Raw genomic sequence first — 13294 nt, 5'->3', positions numbered from 1 at the left:
CCTATACTCAGCAACAAGACGTGAATGGTGGTATGGCAATAGTCTGTCAATGGAAGTCCATTAGGCAGATGAGTGCAGTTAAATTATCAGTCACAGAATCACAGAATCACCAAGGTTGGAAAAGACCTACAAGATCATCCAGTCCAACCATCCACCTATCACCAACAATACTCTCTAACCATATCCCTCAACACAACATCCAAACGTTCCTTGAACACTTCCAGGGTCCGTGACTCCACCTCCTCCCTGGGCAGCCCATTCCAGTGCCTGACCACTCTTTCAGAAAAATACTATTTCCTAACGTCCAGCCTGAATCTCCCCTGGCGCAGCTTGAAGCCATTCCCTCTAGTCCTACCACTAGTTACACACAACCTCCAGCTCACTCCAGCCTCTCTCTTCAGGTAGTTATAGAGAGCAAAAAGGTCTCCCTTGAGCCTCCTCTTCTCCAGACTGAATAATCCCAGCTCTTTCAGCTGCTCCTCATAAACCTGTGCTCCAGACCCACACCAGCTTTGTTGCCATTCTCTGAACACACTTCAGGGCCTCAATGTTTTTCTTGCAGTGAGGGGCCCAAAACTGTGTCTCGAGGTGTGCCCTCCCCAAAGCTGAGTACAGAGGGACAATCACTTCCCTGTTCGTGTTGGCAACAGTTTCTGATGCAAGCCAGGATGCCATTGGCCTTCTTGGCCACCTGGGCACACTGCTGGCTTATGTTCAGCTGAGCATCAATCAATACCCCCAGGTCCATTTCCTCTACACAGTCTTCCAGCCAATCTGCCCCAAGTCTGTAGCATCACCTGGGGTTGTTGTGGCCAAAGTGCAGGACCTGGCACTTGGCCTTCTTGAACTTCATCCCATTGGCCTCAGACCAGCGATCCAGCCTACCCAGGTCCCTCTGTGGGGCCTCCCTACTCCCAGGCAGATCGACACTTTCTGCCAACTTGCTGTCACCTGCAAACTTACTGAGGGTGCACTCAATGCCCTCATCCAGGTCATCAGTAAAGATATTGAAGAGGACAGGCCCCAGCACTGACTCCTGGGGAAGACCACTTGTGACCAGCCGCCAGCTGGATTTAGCTCCATTCACTACCACTATCTGGGTCCGGCCTTCCAACCAGTTCTTTATCCAGCCAAAAGTGTATACCCGTCCAAGCCATTGCTGCCAGCTTCTGCAGGAGAATACTTTTGGAGACAGTGTCAAAGGGTTTGTTTGCTGAAGTCTAGGTAGACCACATCAACAGCCTTTCCCTCGTCTACCCGACGGGTCACTATATCTTAGAAGGAAATCAGGTTGGTCAAGCAGGACCTGCCCTTCCGTGAACCCATGCTGGCTAGGCCTGATCCTCCAGTTGTCCTGCACATGCCGCTTGATCTCACTCAAGACAATCTGCTCCATAACCTTCCCTGGCACCGAGGTCAGGCTAACAGGCCTGTAGTTTCCAGGATCCTCCTTACAACCCTTATTGTAGATAGGAGTCACACTGGCAAGTCTCCAGTCTTCTGGGACCTCACCAGTCAACAAGGAGTGCTGATAGATAATGGCAAGCAGTTCGGCTATCACCTCCAACAGTTCCCTTAGCACTCTCGGGTGAATCTCCTCCGGCCCTATGGACAGTCAAGCTCAGTCCAGCTGGAGTAGTAGGTCTCTGACTGTCCTCCTTAATCGTGGGGGGTTCAGTCTGCACCCCAGCTGAGACTACCAGGTCAGAGAGCGGAGTACCCTGAGGATAACAGGTGTGACCTTTAAAGACAGATGTAAAGAAGGCATTCAGAACCTCTGCCTTTTCCTTATCCTCAGTGGTCACATTCCCAGCCTCACCCAGTAAATAATGGAGATTCTCCTTAGTCCTCCTCTTACTGTTGATGTATTTGTAAGAGAGTTTCTTGTTACTTTTTACCCCAGCAGTCAGGTTGAGATCAAGCTGGGCTTTTGCCTTTCTGATTTTCTCTCTGCACACCTTAACAAATTCTCTGTACTCTTTCTGAGTCGCCCATCCCTTCTTCCACAGGAGGTAGATTCTCTTTCTCCACAAGCCTCAAGAATAGCTCCCTACTCATTCACACCGGTCTTCTTCCCCGCTGGCTCATTTTATGGCTCAGGGGCACAGCCAGCTTTTGCACCTTTATGACTTCCTTCTTGAAGAGCGACCAGCCATCTTGGACCCCTTTACTCTTTAAGACTGAAACCCAGGGAATTCCCCCTACTAGCCTTCTGAATAATTCAAAGTTTGCCCTCCAGAAGTCCAAGGAAGCAGTTTTGCTGTTCCCCCTCCTGGCTCCACCAAGAATCAAGAACTCTACCATTTCATAGTCACTCTGCCCAAGACAGCCTCCACATCTCCCACCAGGCTTCCTCTGTTTGTGAACAGCAGGTCTAGCGGGGCAGCTCCTCTGATAGGCTCTCTCACCAGCTGCATCAGACAGTTATCCTCCATACACTCCAGAAACCTCCTAAACTGCTTCTTCTGCTCTGTGTTGTATTCCCAGCATATGTCGGGGAAGTTGAAGTCCCCCATGAGGACAAGGGCTGGCGATCGCGCAGCTTCCGCCAGCTGCTCGTAGAACTCCTCATCTATCTCTTCATCCTGGTTTGGTGGTCTGCGGCAGATGCCCACCAGGATCTTTACCCATAGGGATTCAACCTTATCATCCCCAGCCACAAGCTCAATAGCATCAAAGCACTCTCTAACGCAGAGTCAAACTGCCACACCTCCTTCCTTGCCTATCCTTCCTGAAGAGTTTGTAGCCAGCCATAGCAGCACTCCAGTCATGGGAGCGGTCCCACCATGTTTCCGTAATGACAACTAGGTCATAGTTAGCCTGCTGCACAATAGCTTCCAACTCTTCTTGTTTGTTGCCCATGCTGCGTGCACTGTGTAGATGCAGTTCAGCTAATCCCATTAGCGCTCCCCAAGTCACAAGTAATAAAGCTAACTAGTAACTATTGAATCAATTTAACTGAAAACTCAAGATTGATATTACTAAAAAGCAGTCTCGTTAAACACTGTCTACTTGATTACGTCCAAAATTAGGAAAAAAAAAAATTCTGTTAACTTCTCAGAAGAGAAGAAGTATCTGCAAAACAAGTCAACGCCACTACATGTTTTAAGTCCTAAAGCAATGAAGTACTTATTCTGTCATTGGGTACTGCATCAAAAAGGAAAAAATAAAAAATAAAAAAAATAATAACAGAAAAGAGCCAACCACATAGGTGACCAAATAGCTGAAATAACATCCCTCTCAGACAGGTTTCGTCTCAAAAGTGTACTACGTGACTACTCATACAAGTACTTATTTTCAAACACAAAACCCAGACCTCACCATTATCAAGTTTTACAGAATACATTACCCAGTAATCAGAATTAATGAAACCTCCAAGAAAATTAGTCACACTGAGCAAACCCAGTACAAAATATGAACTACAGTAAAACTAAATACAATTAAACATTTACATTTTGGCAAGCACAACCCTCCTTTATGAAGCACTTGATAATTGAAATACAGCATTCAAAATCAGCTTAAGATAACACTGTAAAGCTAAGTTAAAGCACTTAATAAATGAACAGATTTAACAGAGTTTTCATGAAATAGTTCATGAAAGTGTACAAGTAAAAAATAAAATAATTAAAAAAAAAAGCCTCTAAAAACCTCCACAGTAATATGTGATAATATCTATGTTCTGAAACAGCAGTCTGAAGCACGTGAAGGAACACACAGAAAAATAAAGTAGTTTATCTAAAGAAAACCTACAGTCTGGAAGAGAAGATAAGGGTAGTAAAGGATTTATTTTACACTTACTGCTGAATGAACAGAAAACATAAAAGTGCAAAACAACTTAAAAAGAAGAGGGTAATTGTAGAAATCACAAAAGCGACCCATAGAGTTACCACACACGCACAAAAAAAGAAAAATAAAGAAGAACCTGAACTGCTTAGAGTTATGCCCTCAACGTCATTAAGCCAACAACAAAAGTTAATTAACTCAAGTTGAAATAAAACTCACAATACTTTAACAATCATAACATGCCAGAATCTTAGTAAGTGTCAAGCTGTTTCTTTCAGAGTAACAAATCTTTACTTTGTATTCAAGGTCAGGAGGATAAAAGAGGGTTTGCATTATAAAAATTTTATTATCACACAAGTAGTAATTATCAGTTCATTCACTATTTAGACTGCTCTTTGAGAAGCATGTGGTTTAGTCTCTCCCTTGAATAAATTAACATGTCATATCTGAATTTTCAGAAATATAACTACAAGACTCTGCTCACATAAAAGATAAAATTGGAAGTATTCTATTTCATTTATAATTCTCCTTGCTCGAAAAGAATAACAAAAAATGAAGTGTAACAATTTATCTTTGTGTCAACAGCGGTTCTTAAAGAAACGAATGAGTTCTCAGCCTGCTCCCCAGACAAAATAAAAGATATAAGGGAGCTTGACGTAGATTAGAGACTCTTGATGATAAAAATCAAATGTGTAAGATACCATTCTAAAGTGTGAAAAAAGTAACATATCCAAAAGTATTTTTTGTAGCTTGTCCTCTGAAGTAAGCTTCAGGAGATGCGCAGAAGGTGGCACACTAGAAAAATTGTGCCTAATAATCTTCTTTTGTTTCTATGCAAAACTAGGGGAAGTAAACACTAGCATTCTTCAATGGGAGTATCTGGTTGTTCACTCAAAACAGAAAATCCACAAACAAATGCAAGAAAACTTGACCTATAAGTCTACTGTGCTAGCTCTTCCCATTAGATGGGACTGAGAAAACATTTGGTAGATCTAAGTAACAACAGTTAAAAATGTCTACCAATAATACTGCATTTTGTCAACCAGTACAAATCAATCAATGTCTTGCAGCAGATCATTTCAAATTTATTCATACTTGAATATAAGCGCAGTTCAAAAAGAAAGCAATTGCCCATTGCAATTACATTAATGATTGCTTTAAAACTTAAAAAAAAAAAAAAAAAAAAGTGAATTAACTTGCAGGAGCATTTCAAAATACATCCGTTTGCAAAAAACCCTCAAATAGCTAGTGTTGGAAGGGGACTAGTGCTACTGAACTACATAACAAAACATATAAGAGCACATTCACCTTTCAGAAACACAAGTAGAAGACAGTTGGATCTTACTGATGATCTATCTTGATACCAGAAAGGTTCACTGATAATTAATCAGACGTGTTTTAGCTTGTCAGCTAAAGTACCATTTTAGACAAAAGCGTTCGTGATAGCCAACTGCATAGTTGTACAACAGTATGGACACTCTTAGCACCGCAGAGAAAATAACATGGTATTAAAATAATTTCTGATAAATACTCCAATAATACAGGAGACCTTCAGAACCAACTAAAACTACAGATTAGTCTTTAAAATGCAAAAAAGCTCTTGTTATTTATTTTGTTCTAATGACAGTAAAAATTGCAAACTAAACATGCTTTTTCCTCCAGTATGCTGTGTCCTCTTTTCATGCTGACAGGTAACCATAAGAATTGATGCAGAGTCTCCTGATCACTTGGAAAACACTAACTCACTGTAAATTTCAGATTTACTACTGCTGTCAGTATGCCTAACTGTAGTAAATTTGGAATGTTTAAAGAACAAAAGGCAGACTTCTCAGTAGGCTTAGGTTGAAAGATTAAAAAAAAAGGCAATCAAGCTTTAATCTATGTGGAATTAACTTTTAAATGTCTTTTTTTTCTTTTTTAAAATCAATAGTTATTCTTGATAAAAATGGGGAAAACATTTGCTACTGACCTTTTAATTTTACTAATTCAATTAAAATGTACAAACTAGCATGTCATTGTCCTGTTTCTTCAACAAATCCATTACAAATATATTACTGTTGGAATTATTTGGCATGGTCGAACAGATGTTTATACCTTAGCCAGCTCAATTTATAGTTAAATTCACTGGTACAAATCCATCTCTACTAGCATTTTGCCATAATTTGTAAGACTTAAATCTGCTCAAGTTTAGATGCGGACTTATCTCTATCATCCTGGCAGACGTGGTTTGAAACAAGGTTATCAGAGAGGAGCATCATGCTCCAGCAAAGGACATTTGAATTTCTCTCAGTAAGATTGATATGTATGAACTTCTCTGCTACATAATCAGCCTACTCTTTCAATTTTCTAATATCAAATTTAAAGGAAGCCATGTACTTTTAGTACTGAGCAAAAGTGAAGCATTTAGCGAGCTGAATTCTAGAACAGATGCTAGTTCTTTATATATATACAACATACAATATGTCTACATCTATTAAGAAAAAGTAAAGTTTCATGTTTACATAAAATTTAAACATTAAAAAAAAAAAAAGAAATGTTTACAGAAAGAGGGTGAAGGACAAGAGATAGGCCCCACAGTAAAAGATGAGAAAAGTGCATCACAGGGACTGGGGATAGGGATATTTAGAGATAGTTCACAGAAGCAAATATGTAGAGGTTGTTTGAAGAATGGGGATTACAGACATTGGGTCTGGGACAATGAGGGGGATGAAGGCCATACAGAAAAGAGTTTGAGAACAGCCTGAGGACGTCTGGCAGAGAGGGGATTAGATGTCCATAGGGCAAGCAAAAACTGGTTTGGGAGCTGCCCCTCCCACATGTCAGAACTCTGCAGCGAGGACGACCAGGAGCCTTCACAAGGAAGACTATGAATCTTCATCCCACGACCCACTACGCACACGCAAGGGCAGAGAGTCTGCATGCTAATGGACTCTCGGGAATGTAATGAATATGTGTCCAAATTCCTGGAAAACTACTGATTATGTATTAGTTCAGCCTATATCTGCTTTTTCCTGACGGTGTGCAAGTTAGGTGGACCTATCCCCCTTGCACCCAGCGTATGTGCACTACTGAAATAAACTTATCTGCTCTATATCCTTAATCTGGCTATAGAGTTTGATTTCCACACGTCAAGGGTGCAATTCTGACCAGCACAGAAAGACTTAACTTCTGAGGCACAAAAACAAAAAAAAAACTGAGCTAGAAAATGTCCTTCTAACATATCCCATTATTAGCTTCCTTCTTTTGGCCTATGATGTTCATTAGTGTGTCATCTCAATGTTTACATGGGTCAGATTCATGCAAAAAGACAATGGCATGCTTAAAAGTGAAAGAGTGTTTTGTTATTTATTTTTTTCCTGTATCATTGTCACTCTAATAACATTTTGCCCTCTATTTTGTCATGAATCAACTCCTCTGCAAATATTGCAAAATTTACATCAAATGAGCCTCTACCATCACAATTTATATGGATACAGAAATTTCACTGATCTCAGATATTACTTAAATTTTCAGTTTGAGAATCCAAACCAAACTTGGTATGTCTGGCTTCTAATTATATTGTTTTTCTTAACATGAAGATTATTATTCCAGGTCAAAAAGGAGTTTAGGGAATCCACAATGTACCTGTACTCCAGATGTTCTAAAATCTAAGTACAAATAGTTGATATTCGCACAGTTAACTGCCAACAAAAAGTATCTATTGTTATGACATGATACTCCTTTTCCCAAATGCAGAGATACATCTAAAAGTAATACTTCTCATTGAAATCCTCCTGGATGAAGCTGACAGTGATCATTTTAGCTTGAAACATTACAAATGGACAAGGAAAATCAGAGACCTATATGGATGTATGCATCCGGGAAAAGAAACAGCCTTGCGCTATATTTGTTAGGACAAAATCTGTAAAATTTATGAATTATGGGCTATATATATGGTAATCCAAAACTATATTTATCAACCACCAACCATGAACCAACAATGTTTCCTTTTCTTGTTAGTGTGGGAGATGTTATAAACACATCTTCCCACTGGGAATGGAAAAAGTGACTAATAATTCTTGATTGCACATACTATAAAATATAGGAGGAAGGATGCAGAATAGTTTAACATGAAGATATCGATGGTATTTTATTCTCGTTTACATGGAGAACAGAAACAAAAAACATCAATGTGTATCAAGTTTACATGGGAAGGTTTGGGAGCAGGGCAGGAGGAGGTGCTGCAGAGATTAGCGTGTTTGAGAACAGCCCAGAAGCTGCCCCATGTAAGATCGGAGCCAGCTCCAGCCAGTTCCAAAAGGAATGCATCACTGGCCAGGGCGGAGCTACTGAGAAAGGAAAAAATTTCTGTACAACAGCAGCCCACAGTGCAGAAGGTAGATGTGGCCTGAAAGAGGATTGGAGAGCTCCCACAGGAGCAGGCCCCAGGCCAGAGCTGCAGCCCGTGGAGTCGGTCTGACAAAAATTGCAGTCCCAAGGGGATCCATGATTGAGAAGTCCATTCCTGATGTACTGCACAACCCCCATGGTACAGACCCATGTTGCAGCAGTTCTTGAAGAGCTACAGTCTATGGGAAGCCCACACCAGTCTAGTTCGGGAAGGACAGCATCTCATTGAAAGAAACCCATGCTGGAGAAGGGTAGAGAGGAAGGAACAGCAGAGATAAAGCATTCTGGATTGACCACAGCATCCATTTCCCATCACTTCCCATTCCCCTGCAGCACCCAGGGAGAAGAGTTAGAAGAAATTGGGTGGGGGGAAGTTTGCTTATAGTTCCCACTACTCTAGTCTGTCTGTTGGCAATAAATAACATTAATCTCTCTACCTTGTTTTGCTCATGGTGGTAAATGATGAGTGATCTTTTTCTCTTTATCTCAACCTGTAACCTTTCTTTTCGTTGTACTTACTCTCCCTGTTCTTTTACGAGTGAAGAGTAAGAGAAGCACAAAGGAGCTTGGCTGCTCATCACATTGAAAACCACAAAACGCAGAAAATTTGACTCGTAAGGATAATGTCATTGATAATGATTTATCAATGCAAATAAAGGTCAAGTCAAACAATTTTAAGTATGGAAATCCAAAAATGGCTCCTTATCTCCCAATGCCACAGAAAATATTTATTTTCTGTTTGTTTAGTCTTAACTCAATTACATTCTTAACAAAAGAGGACATAACAATTGGGCCTTCCACTTCTATGGGTATCTCCCCTGAAAGTCCAATTAAAAGGCAGCAACTACAGTCTGCTCTTAATATGCAACCTCTTCACATTTAGGAAGAAGAAGCTGGTAACGCTTCTATATTAGTAGATTAAAATTGTTTTTCAGGCAAGAAAAGAAACAATAGTAGAACTCACCACAACTCCAAACTGCTCTGGCTCAGACAAATTATTGTACTCATTCTTGAACTTTGACAATGCATTCAGTTGTTCTTGCTCTGGAAGATGTTTTATTAAATTCTATCAAGAAAAAGAAAGTAGATTTAGAAATCTTAGATGATTCTGCATTGCTTGTATAATTGCATGTAAGCAGTATTACTTATATTTTATTAACATAAACTCCAAAGATAACACTGCTGTACCAAAGTTGGTAGAATGTAAACAGGTAACATACAAATTCATGTAACAAAGAGTAAAAAGCAAGTGATTACCATCATCTGCTGTTTCCACCAGTGTATATGTTTCTATAGCCTTTTTCCAAAATAGAATTTCAAAGAAAAAATATGGCATTACGCAAAGGCATTATGCAAAGAAAACTAAAGTAAATAGGACAAGGAACAAGTAACATACCTAACTAAAGGATGGCAAAAATCATTAGTGGAAATGGATAGTTTATTTTCTAGTATTAAAAAAAAAAAAGAAAAATTGATTGTAAAGTGATGACAGGTAACACCCATATTTACAAAACTACTAAGTAGTTAGTCACTACTTAGCATACAAACTTGTGAGAAATACGATTTCAAGGTGGGTCTCAGTTTCAGCTGAATTCAAGAGGCCATATTCACTTACATAAGTGAATGTTATTTCAACACAGAAGTCTAAACATGTCACCCTACACCTGATCATCTAAGAAGTCTTCGGATTCCCTGGAGCTTCCTGAGCACTGAGGCACCTATGCTTACATATGGACTTCTGCATTCCACTCTAATTACCAGGTAAGTAATAGGTACAATAAAAATGACTATTCTGAGCAAGTTCTAGAAGACAGCTTCTCAAAAATCCAATTATGCCTAAATTTGACAGCCAGTAGCTCAGTTCTGTCCTTTCCCAAGATGACTGCTATAACTACTAGTCTATATTCAGGCTATATAACTACTATATTCAGGATTCCTCTATCTAGCTTTCTTACTCATGTCATGAATCCTGTGTTCCTGGTTACACAGAGGCTAAGCTTCCATCATAGTATGAAAACAAGAGAAAGATTGTCTTCTTACTTAAAACACTCCCTCAACTACTAGGAAGGACAGTATTCTGAACTGAAATAAAGAAACAATCATTCCAATACTGCATCAGGTCTAGCAATCACAGCTCTCCCACTACTTATTGCCATATTTTAAAGTTAAATAACTAGACAATACTTTATCACTGTTTTTACTGTAAAATCAGATATTATTTTAAGAACTGGAACCCTACTTTTATTCTAAGGACTAAGACAAATAATTTGTTTTAAAGCATTTTGTGACATCCAATGTGAGGACAGCATTGTTTATTAAGAAAGTAAAGTCTGCAAATAAGAAAAGCTAGACTTACATGCAAGGGCTGAAATAAACCAAAGACTAAATGATAGTTATGGAATGAACACAGTCTATAATAAGATAAGACTTTTGGTTAAAAAAAAAAAAAAAAAGCACTATTAAAAATGCACAAATTACTATGCTTTAAATTATAATACAAAATTTACAGCATGAGAAATTAATGGCAGTATTATCTATTACAATCGGAAAATATTCTTTGTAAAAACAGACTAACTTTATTCATTATGGATTAAAATGTCCAGGATTAAATCTATAAAATTCAGCAAACACCAAAAGGGCACTGAGATTCTGAGTGTAAAAAAGCACTTTTTAAATTAGGAGTTCATAATCCACTTATTTCTATCTTAATATACAAAATTTACATAACCAGCTATTACCAATATCTTAACTACAACTCCTTAATTTTTACAGAGATTAAAAGCTGATTGTCTGTTGATAATTTTCACATGTAGAAAAACAGATCACAAAACTTCTGAAAAAAGAAACAGTTAAGTGTTATATGAATGTTTTCAATATTGAGCACCAGAAAAAAGCCTGAAGTAGTGATTTGTATCAGAGAAGCTGTATAGTATTCACATACTGTTTTAGAACTGCTAGTGATAAAAATACAGTTTGAATATCAGAGAATAAACGGAAGATATAATTTTGACTGATTCACAAAAAAACATTCCAATAGTTGATCAATGACTATTTGGATTACAGCATAAAATTCAGAGTTCTTATGGCTTTCAAAACTAGATTTAATTTCTTACAGGAAGATGGAGGAAATTGGAATAAAGAGACACGAATGATACATACATATTACTTCATACGCTCTATATAACGAAAAGGTAAGATTAAGGAAAAATATCCAACCTCAAGAACAGTGATGTACTGGACAATATTTATAGCTATCAGTCTGTAAATGATCAGAAATGAATGACGATAAGAAATTTCTGAATAGGAGAAGAATAAAAATATTTGATGTATTTTATAAATAAATAAAAACAGCCGCATGCTTGTAAACATATGTATGCTTTTGCTTTTCTCAGAATCATGAAATGCACAGAAATACATTTTCATTGGATGTCCAAAAGCCATATTTATGAAGGCTTGTAAAGGCAGAACAGAGACATACAGATGGGTATTATCATTTATTTAGTAACTCTGGCATATATAAAGGTGAATACTAGGATTTTTAAGGTAATGAGGCACAAGAGTCAACCACTTTCAAAGGAAGAGAGCTGTCTAAGTGCTTTTTGAAGTTTAAACTCAGATGACATTGTTTTCAAATTACAAAACCGTTTTATCCAGAAACAAGAAACTTGGATAAAGCCGCTTCAAAAAAAATGATTACACACAAGCTTGCAAAGTAAATTTGGAGCCTAAGCCTTGTTAAAAAAAAAGGACAAGGCAGTCCTTTTATCAGCAGAGAGGCAGCCTGACAAAATGGTGATTGACATTGAAGTGTGTACGAAGCAAAGGTGTATAACTGAAATCCTCCATGTGGGAAAAAAAGTGGCACCTAGTGACATTCCTCAATGATTGGTGAATGTTTATGGAGACCAAACTGTGGATGTTAGAACAGCGAAAATTTGACTGCGTTGGCAACATTTTCCTAGCAATGACAGCATCATAGCAGATGTGAAACAGTGAGTCACCTCAGCTGGTGCACTTCTGTAAGTGCAATGTGCAGGCATTTTTTCATTGCTAGCAAAAATGCATAGCTACTGGTGATGACAATGTTGGAAGCTAATGTGTTATAGCTGAGAATATGCTCCATCAAATAGTATTGTTGAGTTCTTTGTATTTGTTATAGTTTCTATGGAAATAAATAGTAGACTTCACCTTCAGAGCAGCCTTTATACAAAGACAGCTTACTGAATATGCTGATTTTTTAGCATACCCTACTGTTAATATTAGAATTAAATAAAAAAAAGCAACCCAAAAATAAAAACAACAAAGCAACAGAATAATATCAAAACAGTATCTGCTACTATTATTAACCATTACTATTATTAACAGAGACTAGAGTAGGACTTGGTCATGTTAACAGTTTTAAAGATAGAGAAAAGTAAGCATTTTCTATCCCAAGGTACATACCATTCAAATAGAAATAATACATCACAGGAGAATCAGAGGAAAGTAAAAAATTCTCTGTGAAAGTATGTTTTCTTCTTAACTTGTCACAGCTGATTAAATGATTGCTACATGTTAACATAGAAGAATGTCTTTAATTAACAAGCCATTAATGAGCTAATCTATTTCCCTAGACCCCAAGGATGCAAAAACTGTTTTACTTTCTTTGAACTGTGTAGAGAGAAATTATGAAGATGCCAGTTTCTCATAATATTGATATGTAAGAAAGATAAAGATATTGATATGAAAGAAAGATAATCTTAGTCTAAAGAAGCATCTCTGCAAATCAAATGGAATGTCATCAAGATGACGGGGGGTCATAGCATACAACATAGGGGCATGGCAAATCTGATAGAACTGAGACTGTTCCACTTTAACAAAACAAGCTGCCAGAGAATTTAACGTGGTCTTCAGGTACCCAACTGGAGGGCATAAAGATAGAACAAGGTTCCTCCTAGAGGAGTGCAGCAGAAGGCCAAGCCCACAAGTAGAAAAAAAAGAAAATTCCAGCTGAATGATTAAAAAAAAGTTTTTCTCTATAAGAGTAGTTCAACACTGCCAAGTGTGTCTAGAAAACTATGGTGTCTCCAACTTTAGTTGGAATCCAAATCTGAAGGGGAAAAGCCCTAAGCAACTTCCTCTC

At 38.2% G+C, this 13294-nt stretch overlaps 1 protein-coding gene across 4 annotated transcripts in view; it reads right to left on the bottom strand.

Annotated features, from left to right (window-relative positions):
• Positions 1-13294, bottom strand: part of DIAPH3 (diaphanous related formin 3) — a 234552-nt gene that overhangs the window by 126667 nt on the left and 94591 nt on the right. For all 4 annotated transcript variants that reach the window (XM_085215773.1, XM_085215776.1, XM_085215772.1 and 1 more), the window contains one exon: positions 9137-9238. In XM_085215773.1, coding sequence (XP_085071899.1) covers positions 9137-9238 — 102 coding nt within the window. The remainder of the gene's footprint in view (positions 1-9136; positions 9239-13294) is intronic.

The sequence above is a fragment of the Meleagris gallopavo genome, chromosome 1, assembly GCF_905368555.1.
Source record: "Meleagris gallopavo chromosome 1, MGAL_WU_HG_1.1, whole genome shotgun sequence".
Taxonomy (NCBI): Eukaryota; Metazoa; Chordata; class Aves; order Galliformes; family Phasianidae; genus Meleagris; species Meleagris gallopavo.
The sequence above is the reverse complement of the archived record's forward strand: the minus strand, read 5'-3'. Positions and strand labels throughout refer to the sequence as shown.